Source organism: Crotalus tigris, unplaced genomic scaffold, assembly GCF_016545835.1.
Source record: "Crotalus tigris isolate CLP2741 ecotype Arizona unplaced genomic scaffold, ASM1654583v1 scf7180000018818.712119, whole genome shotgun sequence".
In the NCBI taxonomy this organism is placed as follows: Eukaryota; Metazoa; Chordata; class Lepidosauria; order Squamata; family Viperidae; genus Crotalus; species Crotalus tigris.
In genome coordinates this window covers 84,693-112,043 of record NW_024097211.1, presented here as the reverse complement: position 1 = coordinate 112,043, position 27,351 = coordinate 84,693, and the positions used below count along the sequence as shown (strand labels likewise).

At 34.7% G+C, this 27,351-nt stretch overlaps 1 protein-coding gene across 20 annotated transcripts in view; it reads right to left on the bottom strand.

The window, feature by feature from the left end:
* Positions 1-27,351, bottom strand: part of SYNE1 (spectrin repeat containing nuclear envelope protein 1) — a 306,096-nt gene that overhangs the window by 208,314 nt on the left and 70,431 nt on the right. For 14 of the 20 annotated variants that reach the window (XM_039356302.1, XM_039356310.1, XM_039356316.1 and 11 more), the window contains 19 exons: positions 24,860-24,956; positions 23,292-23,494; positions 21,653-21,817; positions 21,245-21,397; positions 20,569-20,712; positions 19,313-19,486; positions 18,201-18,359; positions 16,695-16,859; positions 15,323-15,457; positions 13,612-13,770; positions 12,309-12,517; positions 11,786-11,894; positions 10,539-10,703; positions 9,269-9,436; positions 9,101-9,151; positions 7,383-7,559; positions 5,617-5,757; positions 4,354-4,514; positions 1,407-1,557 (listed from right to left, as the gene is read on the bottom strand). In XM_039356302.1, coding sequence (XP_039212236.1) covers positions 1,407-1,557; positions 4,354-4,514; positions 5,617-5,757; positions 7,383-7,559; positions 9,101-9,151; positions 9,269-9,436; positions 10,539-10,703; positions 11,786-11,894; positions 12,309-12,517; positions 13,612-13,770; positions 15,323-15,457; positions 16,695-16,859; positions 18,201-18,359; positions 19,313-19,486; positions 20,569-20,712; positions 21,245-21,397; positions 21,653-21,817; positions 23,292-23,494; positions 24,860-24,956 — 2,886 coding nt within the window. The remainder of the gene's footprint in view (positions 1-1,406; positions 1,558-4,353; positions 4,515-5,616; positions 5,758-7,382; positions 7,560-9,100; positions 9,152-9,268; positions 9,437-10,538; positions 10,704-11,785; positions 11,895-12,308; positions 12,518-13,611; positions 13,771-15,322; positions 15,458-16,694; positions 16,860-18,200; positions 18,360-19,312; positions 19,487-20,568; positions 20,713-21,244; positions 21,398-21,652; positions 21,818-23,291; positions 23,495-24,859; positions 24,957-27,351) is intronic. The other 6 variants (XM_039356325.1, XM_039356323.1, XM_039356309.1 and 3 more) reach the window with 1 other exon arrangement.

The window sequence follows — 27,351 nt, the reverse complement described above, 5'->3', positions numbered from 1 at the left end:
AAATGGCTAACTACCTCTCCCCTATGCAATTTATAATCACAGTGTTAGAATGTTTTCACTCAAAAATATGATCCTAACTAGTGTAAGAAGGCCTTGATGAGGCCAGATAAAAGTGTTTGCTTGGTTATGATTATGTAAATCAACATTTTATCTTAAAATGAAATATATGCAGCCCTCTGATAAAGACTACCCTATGTAGCAACTTCTCAAAGTTATGAAGGAGCTGAAAAAGTAATTTTATGAGCAGCTCTCATACTTACAACTACATTCCCGCAATCATGTGCTTGTCATTTGCAAGCTTCACAGCTGATTTCTGACAAGCAAAGTCACTGGAGAAACCAGTGTAAAATCACAAGTCACACAGTCACATGATATCTCACTTAATGACAGCAGCAGAATTGAGGTGGTTAGTTGGCTTGGCGGTAGAGTTGCAAGTTTTGATTATACCTATTAACTGAGGACTACCTTATTCTTACTGCAAAGGCAAGCATCTTATTATACATATTACATAAAGCATTCAATATTATTAATAGTGTAGTACAACACATGTTGTGATAAAGGACACCATGCTGAACCTCAGATAATTAAGCCAAATAATGAAATCTTCCATCTGTACTTTGAGGGGCATAAGGTAGACATATCCAACATACCATATACCACTACAGGTGATGTCTTCCACTGCTGTGTCAATATCCATTCTCATCACAACCATCAATTAAAAAATAATAAAATCTAGATCTTTTTCTCTACAAATGGACTAACAGTATTTTTACTTTAAGAAGTTCTAGCAGTTTGATAGGGAAATTATAAAGAAGCTCTAGGAATATATATATATATATAAAAACTATAAAAATTAATCCTGTATGTGAAATTCACATTCTAGAAATTCTGATTAACTACACTTGTAGTTGAAATGCTTAGTAACACTCCAGAGGAAGAATAGAATCTAGTATATAATATAAAGAACTCAGAGTATTTAAAAAAGGTTTAGTTACCAATACTGAATCCAGGCATTCCTTTATTATTTCAGCATTACTTGAGAAAGTACACAAAATTATACACAATTTATCTAACATATTGGAATAAAATACTGTAACTGCAATACAGATTACAACAGAAATCATTCTACATTTTGTGAAAATATATTACCCAGGATGATATTTTGCATGTAATGAGCATCACCAAAAAAAGAATCCACTGAACTTTTCACATATACCAAAGTTTTTTTCATTTAATTTAAAACTTTAAATATGTGTATTTTATTTTAAACTCCTACAAAACCTTCTGCTTTAGTATTTTTATGTCGAAGTATATTGTTAGAAGCCTATTCCTCTGCTCTGCAGATTACTAATGGAGGGCAAAAAATAAAACAATATTTAATGCTGAATAAAATGTGAACCAATCACCTTAATTTGGTTGATTTGCACATCCAGGGAAGATGATGATATTTCCAAGGCATCCAGCGCTTTTTCTTTTTCATTGATCCAGACGGACAATGCTTCAAATTTTTTCCCAAACTGATCCCACTTGTCTTTCACCATTTCCATGGTTTTAATACTAAAATCAACCATATTTAGTGAAAAAAAATTAACACACTATTACTGTGTAACTATGCCTGTTCTCTTACATGTCCAATTTAAAGAAATTCTTACATAACGGCATGCCATTTTAAAAACCAAACCACAAAATGCCTGTTTCTAAATTTAAAATTATAGCATCCAAGGAAACTGGTTTTAATCACCCCCAGAGTGCAGGAAGTGATACCCCCCCCCATTTTCTGAGAAGAACAAAACTAGTGTGCAAAGTAGCAAATCATCTTCTGAGATATTATTTTCAAAGGTATATTTTTAGAGCAGTGTGGAAATTAACCACCTAGCAGCTACCACACGGGTGGTTTTTAAATAGCTTATTTTTAATCAAAGATTGTTATTGTTACTGTTTTAAATGTAGTATAATACAAGTAAAAAATTAACCTTTAAAGTGAGCTGAAGTTTTGATACTGACCTACATGTCTCAGTTATCATGAAACCAGGAGAAAATAGAGAAGCACTGCTTAAGATTCTGAATATATTTATATAATTCTTCATAAAATATTCTTATTTGTTTATTGGACTGATCTGCAAACTGATTATTGTAATATCCAAATCAGATATTAACTTTATAGTGTAGGTATACTTAATAGTTAGCCATAATTGTTTATTTTTGGCTCATCCTGATACATGACTCTATCCATAATGCCTCAGTATTGAAACTCGCAAGATAAGTTATAGTTTAAAACATCTCGCTTTAATTGCAATGTGTGAATACAGCCAATATTTTTGTACTATAGGTGAAAAATTGCAGTGTGTTTACCTATATGTACAGTTCTGCATATAGTTTTCCTTGAAACTATTTGTCTTCCTAATATTTTCACTCCTGAAATCTTGTTTCTCAAAATGCAAGTATTTGTTAATTTTAAACTTTAGGGAAATCTTGAAAGTTTTTATGGAACATCTAATTAGATTCCAATAACTGTAAATTATTAATTGAGAGCTGCTGAAGCTCAGCCAATGCTGATCTTTATTTCTTCAATTCCTAACAAACACTTCACTTGCGCTTCTAGTTAAAATATTACCATTTCCTTCCACTTGATCTGTTTTGAACAAACTATTATATTATGCTCTATCTCACATATTGTGCTTATACCATAAGAATGCTTCCCAATAAATTATGTGGTGTGAATTAAAAGGACTGAAATACCAAAAGAATAAATATGTCTTTCTGTATGATTGATGGTACAACTGCTATCACCCCAGTAAAGAAGATAGTTGCCTTCACTGAAGTTGGGCATTTTCAAAATTCCTTCTGCAAAATTCTACACAGTATGCAAATGCATTAGAAACCATAGAATAATACAACTGAACCATACATTTGTGCTAACTCACATCCAAAATATTTAACCAGCCAGGTAGATATGCATGCATATTTTGTTAAAATAACAACCATCTAGTTTCAGCTAACTAAATACCTGTCCTAAACTTGTAGTAAAAAGGGCCATGACCCATCCAGCTATTTAAGTATTTTAGAATGAAAAGAAGAAAAAAAAGGTCATATAATGCAGTTCAGAGGCAGGAGAAGCAATGCCTTTCTTTGCTCATTTGCAATAAAGGAGAAATAAGTTCCAAATAATTTACAAAGTAAGAGTAGGATTCATAAAAAACAATTATTCTTTTTAGAATAATTTTAAAAGGGCAGAGCAAATGGAAAGGATGAAGGAAAAAAAAATCATACGAAACCACTAGGGAGGGGGACAATTATGTTAAAGTGCAACTCCTCTCTAACACATTAACAACCTTGAATGTGATAAACTCAATTGTTTATGTGCCTTAAAGGAAAAAAAGGAATGTACAAGAATATAAATAATAAAAATGAATGTGGGAGATGGGTGGGTTTGCAAATAACTCACTGGCAAATGCTAAGAGTTTTTGTGGTCTAGAATATGAAATGTTAGAAATATATCCAATATATCCTGCTGAGGCATCAAGCAATTTTGGACAAACTATTAAATCAGCCTCATGAACTTATTTGTAAAATGGGAATAATATTGCCCTGTCGCCTAAAGTTCTGGCAAAGATGAAACAAAGTATAAAGCATTAAATTTACTCTTGCTATATTTTTTTTCCTTTCATGTACAGCTCCCACTGTAATGCTTCCTAATCTCCAGATTCTAACACCATAGAGCCTGGTGAATAAATACAAAGATACAAAGAAATAAGATAGGCATTTTATCTATCATTTGTAATAGCATGAGAAAAAGGAACAGGGCACATTTCAGGGAGAGAAAGGCACGGTTTATGTTCTCACGCACTCAGCTGAACTGTAAAGAAAAAAATATTTTAAAAAGTAGACCGATAGTAGATTTTTTTAAATGCCCCAAGGCACTTTAGGAAATGACATTATTTATCTATGCTAACCTCTATCAAATAAGTTTCTGTTTTTGTTCCTGTACTGAATATTGAAGTGCACTATTATGACCTTAGTTCTTTAGCCAATTCAAAGTATTTCTCTCATTGACAAGAATCAGGCTAAATGCATAAAAATTTGATTCACAATGGCTCCTTCACACAGCAATTATAAGGACACTTAAAGGACCAAGGATATAATTTTTCCAATTAGGGAAAGTTGTTGATGCTTTCTTTCTTTCTCAGATCTTCCACCACACTTGGTATTAAAACAGTCATTTCTGATAGATAAGTTATTATTTTATGACAGAGTTTTACAAAGTCTTTAAGACTCAACACTGCACTAATATAAGGCAAAAAAGATACATTCCTTCTGTCAGGAAACAAATGTTATGACTATTTAAGGACATACTCTTCTTCAAGGGTAGCTTCTACTTTTTTAACTTGTTCCTGCATCGACTTTGCTTGCTGCTGAAGGCTCTCTTTGCTCCTCTGACCAAGCTGTATGGCAAAAGACTTCTTGACTAGACTCTCCGCTTCCATGGCCATGGCTACGGTCTGCTTGGAAAGTTCCTATGAAAAGGAGGACATACAACTTAAACATCATTCTCAGTAATATTTCGCCAACAAGTGGTAGTTGTTATTATTATCCTTGATCACACAGTCAGACAGATGTTTAGATTGGGATTGGCATTTTTACTCATCTATCAAATCTTTCCCAAAGACCTGGGATAGGCAGAAATTGTTCTTTGATTATATTAAATGTAGCATCGCTGGATGTAAGCTGTTCCAAGTAAAGCTGCATTTTGCAATTGACTGATGATGCTTTTATCAATGTCAATAGTGTTCAAGTGGTCATCCAGATGTTTATTATGTATTATTGTTATTATTGGAATTTGCTCTATATTCTTGTAAACATGAAATACCAAAGTAGATTTTTAAAAATTACCAGTTCAAGAATATCTGATTTAAAAAGGGAAAATCCTCACTATATGTAACTTAAAGACAGTTTTGCTAAACAATACAGATTCTTTCTTTCTGTTTCAGTTTTCTTAGGACTGGGACCATTCCCAGCATGACTGTAACACTTCTCTACTGATGTTTTATATTTGTACTGCTATTAGAGCAGGGGTGTCAAATTTGCAACATTGTGACGTATTGTGACTTTTTTTCCACTGCCAGCAATGGGGTGGGCGCAGTTTCGGCATGACGCATCTGGCCCGTGGGCTGGCAGTTTGACACCCCTGTATTAGAGCCTGGTTAACTTGAACCACGTAAAGGAAAGGATCATGGAATTTGCATATCATCATTTCATTTTTGGGAAAAAGAAAATACGCATATTTTCAATCTGGGAATCTATTTATACTGTGTTCTGGTTGGCCCAGATTGAGCCTTCCTTTATTAATTTATTTACAGCATTTATATGGCTTCGCAACTCAACATAATTCTGGATGACTTATAGAAATAATCAACAATAGATGCAAAACATAAAGGGAAAGAATGCATAGCTTTAAAAGCTATGGTATATATTCATTTTAAAATTAGTGTCTTACCTGCTTGACCTTCATTCAAGACAAGGAGTCACTAATAAAATACACATTTTTTAACAAAAAGAAATATCTAAGAACCTAATATAATGCCAGATAGAACAGTAAAATTCCTCCAGGACACATACTTTTGTCTTTTCTAATTCTGATGCCAAACTCTCCAAGCTGCTAAAACTTAAGATGCGTTCAAGGGCAGAGCTTGCATGACTCAAATACTTGACAATTGTTTCTTTCTCTCTTTCAAACTGTTCCCATGTGTTTATTGTGAGCTACAAAAAAGGAAATAGACAAAGTAACAGACCAATAAAAGAAGGACAGCAAATTAATGTTCATAATTTACATGCACAAATAATGGATTTTTCTGGCTCAAGAAACTAGGCTTATTAAACATATTTACCAGAATTTACATTATCCTGTTCAAAATCTAAAATATTAAATACACAAATGAAAATCCTTGCTAGATCTAAGACGTGTGCATTCTATTAGCAAAGATTAGGAACTCCGAATGCAGGGTATGACAGCAAAGAATCTTCTGTACTGAGATGACAATCGTATGTGAATTCAATGATAAATCCTTGTAATTATCTAGGTGATAAGTGGGTTTGCCATTCCACTCATCCAATATAATTTTTTCCAAAGCTTTTCAGTCTGCTAGTAGTCCTGGTATTCTCTGGATGTCCCATGTAGTATCAAGATATGACTCCAAAAGCCTTTGTCAAATTAGCCAAGTTTGCTTGGTGTTATACCTTAGCTAGGTTTTATATACTTACAGTTCAAACAACCATTGTAAAATAACTCCTAAAGTTTAATTATTAAACTCTATTCAAAAACTGTCTGATAAATGGTTTATTACTAATATGTTTAGATTACTCCTAAGCCTTATGAATACAATAGCTGTGCAAGAGCCGTGTGTGATTCTCCTCTTTTAAACATCTGCCTTTCCTTATTTGAATAGTTCAAAGGTGCATTTTGTCCAACATTCTTTCTCACGGTAGCTAATGAATCCTATGGGAATTCCACTTTTATTTTTGCATGCAGAAAATAACATCAGCACTTTTAGAATAATTATGTTGCTTTAAGTGGGTTAATTCCCTGCTTAAATGTTTATATTATCTTGTTTATTTCATTTTATCTCAATACTTCTAGAGATTTATGTGTGCATGTGTGCAATAGCATTTATTTAAGTTTTTGATTTATTGTGGGTTTCAGAAAATTATTTTTTAAAATCATGACTTCTACTCATGAATAGGCTTTGTTGTTGTTGTTGTTAATTGCGAAGTCGTGTCCGACCCATCGCGACCCCATGGACAACGTTCCTCCAGGTCTTCCTGTCCTCTACCATCTTCTGGAGTCCATTTAACTTCACACCTACTGCTTCAGTGACCCCATCCAGCCATCTCATTCTCTGTTGTCCCCTTTGTCTATGCCTCTTTCAATATCTTAAAGTTGAGGGCCATTCACTAAGTCTGATGATACCCAATTTTGTAGTTAAATTCTAGATTAACCTAATACTTGAACTTCATAATCATATTATGCAAAATTAATAATTTCACAGAGTAAAAAGTACTGAAGACCTGGAGTCAGTCTCTATTCTTGGTTACATGGACACAACCATGCAGATCTCTTAGCAGAAATACTAAAATAGCATTATTACAGGGGATCATTTTTTTTCCTACTCTAGCCTACAGCTATATCCTGGTAGTTTCCAATTGGGATACCAACCAGGTACCCTAATTTGACCCCACACTCTCACAAGATTGGCCAGAATCTTGCATTTAAAACCTGAGCTAAGACCAAAAAAAGCTTGCCAGAAAACAGCTCATGTTAAATATAAAGCAATTAAGTCAAGCAATATTTCTTTATTTCTCTACAGAGTTACAAGTAGAATATGTACCTGCAACTGATCTCCGCGTTGTTCCATAGATTGCTGCATGCTTTCTAAGGTACTCTCCAACTTCCATAAATCTTCTTGCACAGCAGGAGACAAACCACCTTCAATTTGTAGCTCTTTGCTATGGGCAATTTGTTGTTGTACATCTTGCCTTTTTGCATGAAGCCTCTTTGACTTTTGCTAAAAACAAATATTTAAAAGTATTCTAATCAATACAGATGCATTGTCTTAATGCAGGAATAACTGCATTGTAAGTGTATACAAATGTGTTTTAGGGAAAAAGCATTAAATGATCTCTGCACATTTATTAAAGCATCAGAAAGGTCTAGTTTGTCTATAATTTTCAAAACTTTTCAAAATTACACATCTAGAACGTAGACTGGTAAAATGCTCAATTTCTTTAAAAAAAGATCACATTTGACATCTGATATTAAATTGCCATGAAGGAATACAAAAGCAAATCTGATTGAGCCTTTCTTAGGCTTTAACTGGTGTAATAAGGCTTATTTCTGTGCGGTTATTACATCTGGAAGTAAAACATCCAGCAGCCCCTTGTCAAATGACCAGATCCCTTCCTTGTAAGGTGAAGCCCAGGAGACACTGTTATTTTAGGCATCTATTTAATAAAATCATTTGGATCTGCTCAGAGGTGGACTCCAGCCAGCCAGCTTCTACCAAAATGACTGAATGCAATCATCTCTAGTTATCTAGGAAGAGCTTTAAAAAGTTGATCCTGAGGAATTAGACATGGTCCTTGGTGCGGTGTGTTCTTCCACCTAAGTTTTAGATTCATGTCCCTTCTGGTTGGTTAAGATGTCTTACGAGATGGCATCTAGTTGGGCTCAAGCAGTGGGTTGTTTTTTTTTTGTGTGGAAAGGGTTGGTTTCATTTGCCTTGAAGGAGACAACGGCCCATCTTGGATCCAACAGTACTAGTTATCTTCTCCCCAATCTCTAATCTTTCCTTTGAAAAGATGAAAAATGTTGAAAAATGATAAGTGCACAGCTTCAAAGCCTTGAAGGATCTGGAGATTCCTCATCTTTAATTTTCCATGAGGTCCTGAACAGACCTAGTATGCAGTATAAGAGTCCTCATGACTCCTGCTCAAAGAGCCATGAATTTTGCATAAATCATCCTTCTGTTCCCTCAACCAGTTAACCAAATTGACATTTAGCAGGCAATATCTTAGACTCAGAAGCTAGGTCACAAGCTTTCTGATATAGGGAGGAGGGCTGAAAGAGCATAAAGGACAGAAGTCATAAACATCCTCTGCCTCTTAAAGAACTTTTCTTTCCATACCTTGTCTATGTGTGACTACTGATAGCTTAAACCAGAAACCCCATTCTCCTTTCCTGCTCTCCACTCCAGGAGCATTTTACTCTCTTACAGTTCCTTACAGTTTCCTTCCTCAAGACCAGTCTAGCAGTTGTTAAGCTGTTGCTATAGAAATGTCAGGGAAAACCTTGATGAAAAAAGCAATCTAATGCCACAGTATTATATTAAGTATGGTCTGAGAAATATGCTATCACAAACACTATTATCATATAGTTTGTGAAGATGATGGCAGTTCCTAATTTTCCCTGTATAAATTGTGAAAAGAAGTGCCGTTTCTTATTAGAAGAATAATGACAAGAAAAGAGTGGGAAGAGAAAAGGAATAACAAAAAGGCACTTTAAAAAGGTTTATGCTCTCCTCTTTTAAAATAAATATTAAATGCTTACCTTCAGCATCTTAGTACAGAAAATTAAAATGTTCCATCTTTCCAATTCAACCTGTGTGAAAAGGGTTCTTAACTATTACCTACAGTTCAGATATTAGTCTTTGCAGCAATAATAATATATAAGGACTTGTTAAACATTCAGTGAAAGCTGATGTGTGGGTAATTGTACCTGATGATAGAGAAGGATTTGCTGGGCCTGTAACAAATTATCAACATCTAAGATTTTTTCAACTTCTGTCTGAGCTTCTTTTGAGTTTGTGATCAGTTCTTCTAATGTGCCTTTCACCTCTTCGGTGTATTGAACACAATCTCCAACCGCACCTAATGTCTTCTCAATCTGTATTCAGAAAACATATTAAAGTTCTAAAAATATTCAGTGCTAAATACATAGGACTTACGATTTAAACAGTTTGAAATGCAATACAATTATATAATCAACCAATTAATTGTGCTGTCTCTATATTATTTTCCAATTATCTGACAGTGATTAAAAAAATTCTATCTAGCTATAAATAGATTTCTCCTATTCCACTGTACTCTATTAATATTTTGTGAGTTTACTCTGTTCTACCTGACTTGCTTTCCAGGTTAATTTGGAAATTTTTTACAATTAATTGTAGAATTGGCCATAACAATAGCCAAACCTTCTTTCTCCTATTCTATGTTCCCAATACTATCTGAAAATAATGATTTTGTGCTCAAAACAACACTTTCCAAACTCAGCAAACAGTAAACACCAGCAGAACTTTTCAGAAATACAAAACTATTTAGGAAAAAAACTCTGAAAGCAAATATGAATGATTCAAAAAAGAGAAACTGACATATTGTCCATAGTGCAAGTGAATTGAGGGTGGAGAAAGGGAATCAAATGGGAGGAAGGAAAATTGCCAAAGGGGAAAATTAATATGGATTTTGGAATTTTTTTCCTCCATAGTGCACACAGCTGCTTTTGTTTTGATGCATACAGCATATTATCACTTCGACATAAAAATTTATGTGATTACGTACTTGCATCACAAGTGTGTAATCCAATATTTTCATAGGCAAACAGTATAATTTGAATAGAAAATACATTTAAGAAAAAATACATGATATATGCATCTAGGAAACATGAGTTGTGGTTCTCATGTGTTTAGGACATATACATATATGTTGAAATATAATTTCAAATGATGCATGGAAATCCAGGGAACTTATCATTAGAGACACAATTACATACATAACTGTACAATAATTAATAATTCTGATTTTTCTTAATAGTACTCAGATGCACCTAGCTATTTGAAAAACACTGATCATTGTTAAGACATCATTGTTGATTACAGTAACATTCAGACTATATTGCTAAAATACAATAGAATCCTACTGATTTTCTAAACTGAATGCATAATAGAAAAAAGGGCCACTTCTGGAGTCAACATAATGTAATTATAATATACCTCTGACAACAAGGCTAACATTTTCTTAAAGTCACTAGCAAGCACTGAAAGTTCATCCCCTTGTTTTTTTACTTCACTCTCAGAAGAAACCTCAGATAAGGCAACAAGCCTAGATTTCAACCAGATGATAATTTCTCCCTTCTTGCAGGCATCTTGCCTAAATTCCTGAAACAGAATTAATATATAAAAATTAGATGCACCAAACAAGCATTATAAAAGTAGAAGTCTAATGTAAATCGGATAGAACTGGATTTACATTAGTTTGCATGAGTAAATCTACCAAAGAATGTACGAAACATGTCAATATTTTGAAAAAGCCAATTGTGATACTAGATTACTAGGAAAAACGAGAGATATATACATGTGGATATATCACAAGCCAATATGCTCGAACATTAACATTGCTTGAGGATCCCTCTTCAAGTCACATTGTGACATCAGTGAAGAACTATTCGGTCAGAAGAATAACACAATTCCCCATGATTACAGAAATGTAGCTTTTCTGTGTAGAAATCCATGCAGGAAGTATTTCTTGATGCTGATGCTGATACTATCTGGACAACTGGCTGGCTGTATGCTGTTCTCACAGCTTGGACTACAGAGAATAAGCTGCTTGTCCACTGCATACATAGTGAGCTCTATCCTGGTATGTATTGCCTGAATAGGGTGAAGTATCTTTTATATCAGTTTTTAGAAAATAAAAATTTGAAGTTCAGTACACATTCTGTCACTATACATACTAGGTATTATTCTCTTCTGCCTGCTTTTGCGATTTTAAAAAAATGTCACTTTTTTTATACAATGCTATTCATTCAGAAACCATTACTACTAGTGCTGCAGGGTAAGAATGGGGTCTATTTTGGCAGATTGTGCCAATGTACTTTTGTGATACATTTTTTCTAGTATAAAGTATATGAAACATGTATGTACTTATCATTCTAATAACATTTATTGGTACAATCTTGTCTTGAAATAACCAGTGGGTTTTCAAAAGTTTCTGAATTATATTGTACACATTTCTTACTAAAGAGTAGAATTTCTAGCCAGTGTAACTTGATTTTATTTATCCTGGAAATTCCAGTTCTTTTTACATTTCACTATTTATATAATATTATTTATATTTGTTGTAAATTACTTGGCCTAGTTTAAAGCTTGAGAAATGCCAACTTGCACTGTCAATTTCATCCACTTCAAGTCAATATGTTAGTTTTACAAGAACACATCAGTTTCAAATCATTTTAATATACCTCTATTGATGTTTTAAACTGTTTGTATTTAGTAGTATCAGCTGAATCATTCTTAATTGTTTTAAGTTGTGTCTCCTTTGATGAAATCCAGCTTCGTAATTCAGAAAATCTGAAACATAGCCATAGAAGGATAAACAAATAGTAGGTGAACAATAGTAGGTGAACAATAGTGGGTGAATTAATCAAGGGAACTCAATAGTGGGTGAATTAATCAAGGGAACTCAAGAAGTTAGCATCTGAAGTTTCTGCATAGCAAAGGCTTTTAATCAGCTAGGGAGGAATGTTGCTTGTTCAAATGGCTGAAAATTTCAAGTGAGTCAGTTATAGCAACTTTCCAAACTAAACTAATCTAGATCCTGTACTTTTTATGTGTATTGTTCTTTGATGTTACTATTCATACAATTTAAACCTTTATATGCTTCTGACAAGCAATATTAGTATTTACAACATTAAAGGACATTGTAGTTCTAGTTCTGTATTTTATAGCCATGCCTTCGATGTAGCTGTTCATATAGTTGCTTACCTGTTCTTGTATTCTTGCCATTTATCTGGTTGATTTATTAATTTCATGTAGGTCCTGGCAACTTGAGTTTTAAGTTCACTGAGATCTTTTTGGCTACTTTCAGAGGTCATTTTAATTGGATCCCATTCTGGTAGTTTCAAACACAGTTCTTTAATCAGCTGCTGTCGTTTCTCACATTGTTGTAAAGGCCCTTTGTCACCAAAAAACATCTGACAGCATAAAAAAGGAACACTTGCTCACTCCACTGATATATTAAATTTAAAAGAACATCTCTTCCATTATTAATATGAACAGCTGTATATGAAAGCTACATACCAACACAAATAAATTTTAAAAATGTAATTTCTATCTGGTATTCAAGAACTAAATACATTCACTTTTTAAAAAAAATGTAAAAAAATGTCAAGATACTTCATCTCTGTTAAGAAAATGGCAGTGTTTTTTTAACTTTTTGATTGTGGAAAAGAATCTAAATTCCTTCAGTTTCAAAGTATCCAGAAGGCATTTTTTGTAAGCCTTATTGAGATTTTATATTGAAGATCTGTTAAAAATGTCTAGTGAACTGTCTCAATAATAATTCTATTGATCTGGGAATTTCATGGGTAGAGATTTTATATGTAGTACAACACAATGCGTGTCTCCTAAGAAGTAAGAAGCATTATTAAATCAGTATGTAAATTGTGTTAATACTGAAGATGGTGCTTTCAATCACTTAACAATAATAAACAAGAACCATAGGAAAACAACAGATCCTGAAAAGACACATCAGGATATCTGATGTTGTAATGTACTGGCAAAGAAGACAGCAACATATTATGTCAATCATATTTTCAAAATGAACTTGGTTGTACGCATGCATAATGGTTAAACCCAAAGAACCATAAGCCACTCAGAGTCACTGGTTGAGATGGATGGCTGTAGAAATCAAATAAATAAATTACAAATTTCACTGTACCAGTCTAAATGAAACATGATATTTTAATTATAATTTTTTGTGAATCTAAGCTCTTATTGTTCCAAATAACATTGCACAAATATGCTGAATAGTAATGTAGATGAAATTCTAAGATCAATATGTAATAGATCAATCGCTAACATAAAGTGTCAAATTTTATACTAAAAATATCACTCACTCATATATAATGTTTATGCTGGAATCATAGGCATAACGCCAAGCAGAAAAATTTGGAACAGGACAGCAATGTTTTCTATACTACATATTCCTTTATTTTTAAGGAGTCAAGGCAGATAACAAAATACAGAGAAAAACTCTATGGCTATTTAAGCAAAGAGGTAGAATTACCTTGTGCTCCTTAATTATTTTTTCACTGCTCTCCTTGGTCATGAGCTCATGCTGTCGATTGAGTTCAGTGTGACATTCTTGCACTGTTACTAGGAGTTTGCTTTTTTCCACTTCTATTTTTAAGCGGAGTAAATGGTATGGAGCTTCTGACTGGAGATCCTGCATCATAATTGAAAGTGGGGAAAGAAGTTGATATGAAACTCAGTCAGTTCTCTTTTTAAGAAATCGAGCACACCAACCAGCACCAAGCCAGATCATTAGTTTCAGTGGGAATAACTAAGATGCTTGAACTTCCCTGTCCCATATGAATGTGCTTTCTATGTTGTAGAGATTCATATACAGGTGGTCCTCGAATTACAAAAGTTCAATTAATGACTGTTTGAAGTTACAACGGCAGTGAAAAATGTGACCTATGACTATTTACCACCGTTGCAGTACCCCCATGGTCACATCATCAACATTCAGATGCTTGGGAACTGGTTCATATTTATGACAGTCGCAGTGTCCTAGGGTCATGTGATCCCTTTTGGTGAACTTCTGACAAACAAAAGGGGAAGCCAGATCCGCTTAACAACCGTGTTACTAATTTAACAACTGCAATGCTTCACTTAACAACTGTGGCAAGACAGATCGTTAACATGGGACAACATTTGCTTAACAAATGTCTCACTTAGCAACAGAAATTTTGGGCTCAATTGTGGTCCTAACTCGAGGACTATCTGTATGTCATTACATTTTTCGGTAATATTTTTATTTGAAATTTTAATTTATACTCCTAATATCCTCCAAGTTGTTAATCATCAAGTCATTGGGCTAAAATGAAAATGTAATATTGTCTATCAGTTTTCTCTTTTACCATAACTCAAATGGACATCACTGAGTCTATGGTGTCATTTTTTATTTTCTGAAAGTTATAAGCTTGTGTAATATAACTTTATACAATGGATAATTATATAATGTAAATAACTAGATGTTCCCTTTGTGAAACTATGCAAATGAATTATTTGTGTCTCTTAGATGATATACAGATGAAGCAGCCACAAATCAGTTACAGTAAGATTAAAACTGTAGGAATGTTTTTCTGAACAACTTCAGGGGACTAACTTTCTTTGAAAATGCAATGCAATGTTACACCATAAAGAAGAACGGGGGGAGAGGGGGAAGCTGTTCATGCATCACAAAATCACAGCAGAAATAAGAAGTTTAAAACATGAAATAAAATAATTGTGTAACCTACCCCATTATGATTAAAAATACTCTTTAAGATAAAATGACGTTTTTTCTGGTATCTTTAATTAAGAAACCAGAGTTGAGTAAACCTGTGAAAGTACATAAACTAATAGGCAAGAATTTTTCATGGTGCTTAGACAGGAATAACTGAGAATAATAAACTGCACAGGTGACTCTTCTTCCTCCGACAGAATGGATTCTGTGGCTATATACCTTATAGCCAGGAGAACTAGTCTGGTGTAGTGGTTAAAGCAACAAGACAGAAACTGGGAAACTGAATATTTTAGTTCACCTTAGGCACAAAGCCAGCTGGGTGACCTTGGGCCAGTCACTCGCTCTCAGCCCTAGGAAGCAAGCAAAGGCAGACTACTTCTGAGATCTTGCCGTGAAAACTGCTGGAACTACTCTAAGAATCAAGAGACTTGAGGGACCCCACACAGAGAAAAACAACTTATAACTAAAGCTGGTTGGCAAAACTCACCTTCCACTGCTTGTGCAATTTCCGCACAGCTTCCTGAAGGGTGTGTTGCTCTTGCTCAGGAAGGATGTCAGTAAGTTCATCACAAGCTTTCAGGAAAGCATTGAGCACCCTTTGGTCCAACTGACTGAAAAATTCCTGGTTTTGAAATTTATCACATATTTCAATGTTAATATTGTTGCTAGGGGAAGCAGAAGGTTACTAGTATAAATTTTATACTATGTACCAATACAGGAAACTTAGATTGTATGATTGAGGTTGATCTTATGACAACTGGATGCAATTTTTATCTGTGCTATTTTTTTCTTGAAAAACATGGAGGTAGGTGGGCCAGTAGGAAGAATATCAATAGCACTCAGACTTATATACCATTTCACAGTGCTTTACAACCCTCTCTAAGAGGTTTTACAGAGTCAGCATATTGCCCCCAATGATCTGGGTCCTCATTTTACCGGCTTCAGAAGAATGGAAGGCTGAATCAACCTTGAGTTGGTCAGGATCAATCCCCTGGCAGTCATCAGAATTAGTCTGCGATACTGCATTTTAACCACTGTACCACTACAGCTCTATAGGGTTAGGCTATAGCAGCATTTCTCAATATTTGTGTGACGGCGACCCCTGTCACACGAGCGTGCCGCGCATGTGCGGCGCCACCCCCATGCACGGCGCGCATGCGCGGCGCCACCCCGAGGGGAGAAATGGCGGATCGCATTGTTTGGCGACCCCCGTAAAATGGTCGATCGACCCCAAATGGGGTCACGACCCATAGGTTGGGAACCGCTGGGCTATAGGAATAGGGTTATGCTAATCCTTTAATTTCCATATGACTCCAACCCATAATGAGCACCTGCAATTTGGAAGTAGAAATTTTTTCTTATGCAGATTATGAAGGCACAAGGCTTTCAACCTAGATCAAACTAAAGCAAAGAACAGAGTGGTTAATACTACGGTTCTTAGAAGACAGAAGCTCCCTGGATGAGCACTTGGATGGAAGAATATCACAGAATATAAAGGCTTTAGTCTAAATTGGGACTTTCCAAAGATCCTGCAAGATGGCAATAAAAAAAAACAGTTCTGTATTATAGCGAAGAAAAATTTACATGGCTTTGTCCATTTAATGTGCTGATTATTGGTAATTAAATCAAATAATTAAATTTAGTTAAATGTGTACTAAAACAAAAACAAACTAACACTTGTTTTTTTGGGGGAATAATTTTTATCTCCTATTTTAACCTATACCCTTAGTATTTCCAAGTTATTTCCACCCTGTTGGCTTTTTGGCATTAGCTATAGTTGGCTAGGTGTTATTACCTACAAAGATATTTTAATTAGCAATATGAAATATAACAGAAACAGAATAAGAAGTTCTACTCACCGTATGTTTCCGGAGAAGTTCTTCAGGATTGCCTTTTTCTTTTAGACAGCATTGGGCAGTCTGGAGAACTTTTTCCAACTCTGTTCTAGATTCTTCAAATTTCTTCATCAAACGACTATTTACCTCAACATTTTTCTTCCAATCACCGGTCTTCTGCACCATATCCTTCATAAATGAAAATAGGAAAAAAAAAACCTGCAATGCTGGACAATTTGTCTTATATTTCATTTTGTGCACTAACTAAAATTATAATTTACATTTGAGGAAAAATATTATAATGTTTCTTTATTTCTGCTTTACCAAACTGAGGTCACATCTTTGGACTTTCAGTATTACAAGAAAGGAGAAATATCTTTCCATTTTCCTTCAAGATTAAGTACTATCTGATATCAACAGTACTACTGCTGACTTTGCATGCAGTCTACAATCTCTTGGGAAAGTCTTCAAACTCTGCTCCAAAGGGCTTAAATATCTGGACTTTGAGAACAACAACTCTAGTTGCTATTTCCTGTGTTTTTCTGTAACATTTTGTCTCATGAGGAGTTCTTAGGAATAAAAAAGCTTACACACTCCTTTTTATGTTTTCAGGTGCCACATATAAACAATCTTACTCCTCTGAAATTGAATCTATGTTAATGTGAATATGACCTGGAAATAATTGTAGTTATATCATCTCAACTTCTTAATTAGTGCACAAGCCAAGCTTAGATAGGATTCTAATATTTAGAATTACTAGACATCATTACTAGAACATCATTAAATAATACTTCCCTGAAAAATTAAGGGAAATAATTCTACCCTCCATAACTTCGAGTTACATTCCTTTCATCTCACCTACTCACAATAAACATTTAAGTGTAGCTTCAACAGGACATGTGATGTTAAGAGTAATAGATAGTGTTCAAGATAAGCAGAAAGGGAAAAAAACCCTTTGTATGGGGTCTGATACTGATATCAATTGTAGATCACAGGAACTCTCAAAAAATATTGGGGCTTCTAGAACAGCTATCTGTATCGCACAGGTATTTCTCTTCTTCTGTCACTGTCTCAGCAAGATCAACTTAACAGTCAGAAATTGAGTCAGGATTGTGCAAGAGAAAAAGACTTTGAACACCTCCCATACCTCATCTTTTCTCTAAAATGTATACTGCCAAGTTCCTGAAAGCCTCACTAAGACCCGATATTTTTAAGCACTGTAAGCAACCATAAGTGATTTCTATCTTAACTCGTTTCCCCCAAAACTAAATTTGTATTTTTTATTTTAACAAAAGGTTGCAATGATCCCTGAGTATCTTGTGCCTTTAGCACTGCAGACCATATTTGTATTATTCTTTCTATAATATCATTGATCAGAGGCTATTTTGAATTATTGTTATTTTAATTATTAATTATTATTATTGTTTTAATATACCTTAGTCAAATTGGCTTTGTTTCACATGTTTTTTTTTTCATGTTGGGAAATAATGTTAAAAATTTAGTGACATTACTACAGTTGAAAAAGATTACCTGAAAAGCAGCTTGAATTTCCACCATTTTCTTCTGAAGTACAGAAAAGCTGAAGTGATTTAACACTTTACTTGAAGCCAGAAGCTTTGTGATAATCTGACTATTTCTTTCAACTAATAACAAGGCTTTTTTGCAGTTTTCTTGATAAGCTACCAGATCCTTTAAAAAGATGAAAATATTAAAATAAGCATATTTTGGACAGTAAGACAAACAGAGTTGACAACTTTGAAGTGTTTCTTTCAATCCTACTTTATTTTCTATAAAAGAATACTTATTTTTTTATCTGGTATAATAATGTTACATTCCAGCAACTTAATTATTTAAAGACTATAATTCCATACCCAGATAACATTTGCTACTTTGAATGATTCTTGAGAATCAGTACTCAAGAATTAGTACTTAGCTCTGTTCTTTTAATGTGTCATTTTGGAAAAAAAGTAATTGTAGTTGTAATTGTAATCCACAAAATGCCAATGTCTATTTCCAGACTGGCAAGTGCTCCTTATAACAAGTAATTAAAACTTAACATCTTGAACAAGTACAATTTTTAAAATATTACACACCACCTTACTGGTATATTAAAATGTTTATTACTGGAATATAAATCACTTGAAAATTTGTAACTTCAGCAAAACAGCAAAAAGAAAACCAATAACTGGATTATCATTCATGAAATTATTAGTTTGAAGTGCTGTATCTAAACTAAAATTGCAGGTTCTTCAGAGGATTCAAACATTCAGGTCATATGGGTTGATTAACATGCGTCTCCACTGCATACATTGCCAAGCGGATATTTCAGATAGATAAAATTTCAGTCCACAATTGCTTACTGTCTTTGGAAGTTATCCCATAATCATATATCTCCTAGCTTCCTGAATTGCCAGAATCCCTGTTATGAGAACTTCTGCATGTTAGACATGTGTGTTGCCCCCATTCTATGCTTTCCTCTTTTCAGCTTCGGTTTAATGTAGTCCAGTAAAAGTAAATTATGTGACTTAGAAATCACTTAAAATTTTGTTTAAAGTTGAAAGTTATTCACAGATCAATTATTCATACTTTTTTTCCAAATAAATACTAAAACAAAACATATTCAGAGCATTCACGAGAAATACCTGGTGTTGCTGTTTAAAAACATGAGCAGGCTGGGCTTCAGGATCTAATATAGAAATAATTTCATTTATCTTGTCAAGAGATTCATGAAAATGTGTAATTTGTTTCTCTAATTCTTCAAGATGAGGAAGTAATTCTTGTGAATCAAACAGCACAACTGGGCAAAACTCCTTCACCTAATACCAACAGAAATATTTTAAAAACCATGTATGAAAATTTAACACAAATCTCTCACACATAGATACATAGAATGATTAGATATGATTGTGTGCATTGGTATATATGTGTGCACCTGTCTGTCTATATACATGTACATATCTATTTAATGCAAGCTAAATCTCCTCAACTATTAACACAATTACTTAATTTTATGTTGATTTTCAAATATAGGTAGTCCTCATTTAACAAACCAAATTAGGACCAGCAACTCAGCTGTTAAGTGAAATGGTCTCTAAGTAAACTTGCAACTATGCTTATGATCTTTTACTTCAGCTTTCCTTCACTTTACAGACCTGTGGAAGCTGGAAATTCAAGGATTAGTCATAAAGTTACTTTTCTATCTGTGTCATCACTGAGAGCGGTTGCTAAATGAGGCAGTAGCTAAACGAGGACCACCTGTATAGTCCTTTGGGTATATTTGCACAAATAGGATGTTTTTCTTCTGATATCCAGTGGTGATTGTATATAGCACAATGAATATCTTCCTTCTTCGTAGTTCCCACAAATTTGTTTTTTGGGGGGAATGATTGGATAAAGATTTCAGTGTATATATTGAAACTATTTGTATAATATGCCTTTTTTTCATTCCAAGGTTCGCAGCCTTGTTGTATATATCATACACGTTCAATTTCTTCTTTTTCTTTTTGTAGTCATCTTTATTTTCCCTTTTGTTTTCTCAAAAATACATGATTCATTATGTATAATTGCAGTTCTTAAAGGGGTGGGTGAGTGGCAGTAAAGATGGATAGAAAGAATAATGTCTTCCTTAAACTGATTTCATATTCACATCTGAAATAAGTTTAAGGAATACATTATTAGATAGAAGCAGTTGGAACATACTGAAAGTCTCCGGTCTAGCCCTAAAATAATTAAATACAGCAAAGAAACATAAATCAATCCCATTCTTATCTCTCTCATTAGAGCAGGGGTCCTCAACCTTAGCCACTTTAAGACTTGTGGACTTCAACTCCAAGAATTCCTCAGCCAGCAAAGGGATGTAATTTAGGATAATTTAAGAAATTACTTGAATAGTAACTACCTTGCTGAGCTGTCCTTTGATTCTTTGCATTCGTGCAAGCATTTCATTGACTTCTTCTTGTGGAATTTCCTTGGTAACCATTTGTGCTGTCCTTGTTATCATCTTGTACTGGGTTTCCATAATGAGTGCTTTTTGTTTAATATCCTGTAATATTTTTGTTCCAAATAACTATGCGTAAAAATACAAAGCTTTTAAGAAATGGAGCTCAATCTCCTATTAGTTGTGGGAGAGAAGACCGGGCCTTAAGAATTAACATCCTTTCCTTCAATTGCATTAATTAATGGCATCGCATATTAAATGCAATGTACCATAACCATTTAAGCAGCATACATATTAAGCTGCAAACTTTGAAGGTTTTTAATGCAAAATTTTTGTAAAATTATTTTATTAGAACATTCATTAGAGATTCATTTCTATGTTGCTAATTTGTTTTAAAAAATATTGAAAACAAAGTGTTGGAAGGAGATAACAATTCCATTTAAATAGTTCACACTGGAAACGCAAGGAGAGGCATATGAGTTACAGAAAACAGTCTTAAAATCACAACAGGAAAGTGGTAATAGCAGTTAAGAGAACTATGAGGATATATCCCAATGTCTTTAAAAATGCTCTTGCCCCAAAAAGCAGAAAAAAACTCTAAAGCAGCGCTACATAGAAATAAGGCTAATTAACTTGCCTCCATTTCTTGGACAAACAACTTTACGTTTAGAAAGGACACTTCTAAATGTGCGTGGATTTTCCTCTTTGCATCATCAATAAAAGCAGACAAGGCAGCCACTCCATCCAAATATTCCTTCTTTATTCTGTCTAATTCATCAGCCCGAGCATACTGCAAAAGCACAGAAAATAGATACAAGAATATAGAAGTAAGGAAGAGTCAGCAGAACATTAAGCAAAAGTTTAAATTCCATTCAACATAATTCTATGGCATTCTTTTTATGAAATATGTCTTTTTCTTTTCAGACAGAAAATGGAATGAATGATATACAAATCTTTATTTAAATTTAAAAACTAAATTACTTATTAACATAGTTCTGTGCAACAGTGGTTTGTAACTATAGGAAGAAAGCCTCCGAGGACATACTTGTTTAACTTGCATAAATAATTCTCTCCATCGTCCATTTAGCAAGAGCAATTGTTGTTTTAAATCTCTGGAAACAGTCTCATCACATGTTTCAATCAGAAAATTACCGGCATCATTCATTGCAGTATGTTGCTGAATCCATTGTGGTAAATGCCGGAAGAAATCCTAGGAAGAATATAGGTAATATTGCTGAAAAAATCCTATCCTTTATGCTAAATATTTCTTAGGAAATTAAACCACCTTTTCTGTTGTGGCCCCCTTGCTGTGGAATTTTCTCTCCACCAACGTGAAATATTTATACCTTCTCATTTGCATGGATACTCTCAGTTTACAGATGTTGGAAAAATTGTTAACTATTCTGCATTTCCTATTTATGTACACTTCAGCTTCTGCTGTTATATTGAGAAGGGACTCTTGTCCTGAAAGACACACGGCTTCTTAAAAAAAAAAAATACTTCTATTTACAGGCAAATAGGAGTAGGTATTTGGAATATAACACAAGAGTTTTTTTCCTAAGATGAGATTCCTGCCAATTTGCTTTAAAGATCCAATGCTTTAAAGTCTTGTCTGATGCTTCTGAACTTCAATTCTAAATAATTCTAATTAGCAAGGTCACTGGTGAGAAATACTGAGAGCTGACATATAGCAATATTTAGAGCAGCACGTTGCATATACCTTCCCTAAATTCTTTAAGTCTAAGATACTTCAACAATTGAATCCTCCTATATAAAAAGGTACTAAAATATGTGACATTATCAAGTGAGATTGCTTCATTTTATGCCACTGACTAGGCATGAAGACAGATTTTTTCAGTCTGCTTTTTAGCTTCTGAGCTAAAGGCTGAGGCTTGGAGAAAAGAAAGAAGTAATGGCATGCTGCTGGCCCCTTTGGCCAAATATTCTGCCTAATGAGTGCAGGAGAAAGCCTTCTCTGCCATTGCACCTCCCCTCTGGAACATCTTGTCTTCCAATGTGAGGTTGGCCCCAACCTTTCATAATGGCCTACAGAACTGGTTCTGCAATTTAGCTTTGGGCCCGTGAGGGAGCATCACAGTGAAGGTGATTGATTAACAACAGATCCCACCTCCCCTCTTGCCCCTGCTCTCCCAATCTATAATTGAATTGTAGTATGTGCTGTGGTGGCACAATGGTTAGAATGCAGGACTGCAAGCTAACTCACTGTTCACTCCAGGAGTTCGATCCTTACCGGCTCAAGGTTGACTCAGCCTTCCATCCTTCCAATTGTTGAGGGAAATACGCTGACTCTGAAAACCGCTTAGAGAGTGCTGTAAAGCACTGTGAAGCGGTATATAAGTCTAAGTGCTCTTACTATTGCTTATATTAATTGATGTTTGTGTGTGTGTATGTGTGCGCGCGCGCGTGCGTGCGCGCATGTGCATTTATCTTTTATGACTTTAAGCCACCCAGAATTACCCTGTGGTAAGATGGACAGCCATCTTTATTTATTTATAAATGTTAAAAATAAATAAATAAAATAGAGGTAGTCATATTTCAGATGTGGAAGCTCACGGGGTCATGTTGAGACATTACTGCCTCTCAGTTCAACCTGTTTCCACAGTTGTTGAATATAAATCTAACAAATACATGGTAAAGTAGTTAAGGCAACAAACATTCCTTACCTTTTTAGCATGTTCAGGCTGATTCAGCATTTTTTCAGCATCTTCAAGCCAGGCCTGCAAAATGGCGACTGTATTGCTATATCGATCCCAGTTAGAAATGACTTCTTCTAACATACTCCGAACACTTCTCACTTCAACTGACAAGTGCCTCCACTGCGTTGTTGTATCATTCATGAACTTCTTAATGTTCTCTATTTCTTCCGCTGAAATATAGCACTGAGACTTTAACATAAATCTTGGATCAAATGAAAATCCCAATATAAAATAACATTAAGAACAAGCAAGAACTAATCTTAATACAAATAATTAGTACAAGCACAGTATGTTATTTTAGTGACTCTTTTATTTAAAGACACGCAACATTGACATTACCCCTAACCATATAGCAATCGTGAGAGTACAGTGAAGCTAAATAGTAGTAACTTACTTATTGCTGATAAATGTACCATCTTTACTATTAAATGTAATCTTCAGAAGAGGAAACAAACATATATCTTTGGTCGCATTTTACACACACACACATACACAAACACCAGAATTCTCCAAGGTGATCAATATTGACCTCCAACGGTCAATGGGACTATCCAAAGAGTTGATGTTACTATTAGTAGCATTTATTAATTTTCATATAACAAACACGTAGGGATTGCTCAACAATCTGAAACTTCATGAAGGGGATTAATGAGCTGAAAAATTTGGAGACCCCCAACTTATATGCACAGATATTTAAGCATAGTAGCACCCTACTGCTGCCTTGTGCAATGTTGGGGAAACAAGGTCAACAGTGATTAAGCATTCATCTAGATTATAATGGGCATTAGTGCCTAAGTACACTGTGCATTGTATTGGGAAGTCCTTTTGGGGTCTACAAAGTCATCAAACGGTCGCTTTGCGAAGTGTATTCCCATGGGAAAAGTTCAAGGAGCTAAAACATCTGCATCTAGAACGTTTGTCATGGCTACTCCAAGTATTTTTTTCTGGTTGCCTTCACATACCATTTGTTTCACTGGTGATCCAAATGGAGGAATTATCTGTGTACAGGTAGGTTTGCAGAGATAACTGGGGTAGTTATCAAAGCAGTTGTAATGAACCTTCAGGGACACACACTGCTTTAACACTTCATAAAGTGAAGCCAATCCATTTTTCAAAGAAAGCCTTTTAAATGTTTTGACAGTCTCTAGCGTTGTTTCCCAGCCTGAGGTAAAGTATTTGTGGCCAAAATTAATAAACAAACTTTCATGTGGAAATTAGATTAATACTAAAATCAATGTTGTTACACATCATAAAAAGCTACATGAAATCTAAATATTTTTACGAAATTGGGGCATTAGTGTGACATTCAGATGTGTACTCCAGCATGGTTATAAATTCCACGTCCATAAAAAAGAACATTAGAAAATGTTTACCACGTTAGGAAAGGATCATTGCTCTGAAATGTCTTCATGTGGTTATTCATACTCTGCTCTCATACACATGGATTCCAATTTTGTCATTTTCCAAATTGCTTAGCAACGGCTGAACTTGATCTAACAATAAGAATAATGCTGAACAAATACACTTCTACTTACATGAGCCATTAGCATTGGCGTACATCTCAGCTGCTTTTTTCAAGATCTGATATGTAATTTCATACTGCTCAAAAAATTTGTTGTTTTCTATAATAGTCTGAAAAAGGAGAAGAAAAATGAAATCTACAATAAGATAAGAAAATAGCCTTTAAAAAAATATTAGTATACCTATTAAGCTTTCCTTAAAGATTCAATCTTCCAGATCTTTTTTTAACCTTTACAATATATATTAAACTTTTTAAAATTTTATCTTTCTCTTTGGGAAAAATATGTGCAAAAATACCCCTGATATTAACCTCATTGTCAGCACATCCATATTAATTATAAAAAATAGCTAAGGATTTATAGTAGAGCAAATTAATTTATGAAATCCAGTTTGGGCCAGTAATCAAAATGTTGAATTGAGGGCATGGAGACTTGCTTTGGGTAGAAAAGTGTACTGGATACAAGTTGTTTTCTTTCAGTCCTACGAAGAAGCTGCCTACAAAACTGAGGGACTTGTTGATATAGTCACCCAAAATAAAGACTGACTCAAGGACAAAATCATCATTATCATAGGGCAGCTTAAAGAGAAGCAGACCCATGATCAGTTTTGCTCATGAAGGCCAATGAAGATGTCAACAGCCACCCAGGATGCCAGGCAGAGAAACCTGAAGAATGAAATTTAGATTTTCTACATGCAACTTAGGCCTTCTATTACTACACAAGTTTCTCATACACAGTCTAATGATAATTCAGCAAGATGTATGCCTGATTGCTATGCTCCTGAGTCTGGACTACAAAATTAGATGGGAGTAAACAGTAGCAGTTTCATGCATCTCTTTGTTAATCTTACTGGTTATGCAGAGTTTTTTTTCAGACTGCTCTTTTAAACAGAGATAAGTGTATGTTTCCTTACCCTGGTGAGTTCATAGGCCTTATAAACAAGACACAAATAGTGTGACATTATTTTATGATTGTTTGTGTTTTTAAAATGTAAATATTTTAGTAAAAGATACACTAGCTAATGCAGCAGTCATTTGGCCTTATTATCAATGGCATGAACTTATAGGATGGCCTTAACACAGGGGCCTTCAAACTTGGCCCTTTTTATGACTTGTGGACTTCAACTCCCAGAATTCCTCAGCTAGGCACGCTGGGAGTTGAAGTTGGGAATTCTGGGAGTTGAAGTCACAAGTCATAAAAGGGCCAAGTTTGAAGACCCCTGTCTTAACATTATTGATTGACTCAGAATACAAATGCTCACAGAAGGAAAATTAGCCAGATTGATACAGATACAAAATAAAAAAAGTTGTTACGAAGCCAGAAAAATTAAAAAAGGAAAGAATAACTAGGGATGGGGGTGGGGGATGGTGGTAACAAATCTGCAAACCTACAAAAAGATCAGTCACTTATTCTAGTTCTATTGAACCAGTGCAATTAGTACATCCTTTCCTCATTTAGCAGCTGCATTCCATTCCAACAACTTGGTTATTAAGCAAAATGATTGCTAAGTGAACATGTGACTGAGAGAAAAAGAGATAGAGAAAACAGATGCTATGTAGATCACTGGTTGCTACAATCTTATTCAGGTAAATGAAACTTTGCTCTCATACAGTGCCCTGTGCCTGACTCTTTTTTGCCCTTCACAGGGTGGGGAGATTGCTTAAACAAGCTATCTTTCCCTGAGTTGTTTTTCTTTTCATTATAGCACTTCCTTAAAAATACCTAACCAAACGTTCATAAACTCAGCTCTTTGACTTCAATTAGTTGATCAGAATCCTCCTGCCAGCTCCCATTGCAGCCTGAAACTGACCAGATATTAATCAAGTTTCACATGGAAGGCTTTTGTTGTCAGGCAGGCAAAATTTGGTCATAAATGCAGCATTGTTTGGAAAATGGTGGGTCTTTTTTAGCAAGGTATCTATGAATGGTTGCTAAGGAAAGTAGTTGCTAAATGAGAAGTGATTGTATATGCTAGCAAATACACTGTATTGAAGAATTGACAATGACATTGTCCTCTATAGGAGAACTGGGAGAACCAGAGGAATCAGCCTAGAACAGTGGTTCTCATCCTGTGGGTCGGGACCTCATTTGGGGTCGAATGACCATTTCACGGGGGTCGCCAAACAAGGCTGTCCGCCATTTTTTCCCCTTTTCTTTGGCCACGCCCCTGGCACCCGGTGATGTATAAGTGGTTGGGGGTCACCACAACATGGGGAACTGTATTATGGGGTCACGGCATTAGAAAGATTGAGAACCACTGGCCTAGAATCACTTTGCAGCCACAAATGAACTAAATCTAATCACCCTTAATTGCCATTGACCCTTATGTAATTCTAAGTGCTGACCATTAGTTGAGAAGGTTCTTGTACATAGATTTTTAGGAATAAATTAGTTAAATTGAAACTTCATACTTTTTACGCCTCTCACATAATACCACTAGGTAATTCTTTCTCTTTTTCTTAAACCCTCATGCAAAAGCTAATCAAAGCATATGAGCATGCATCTTG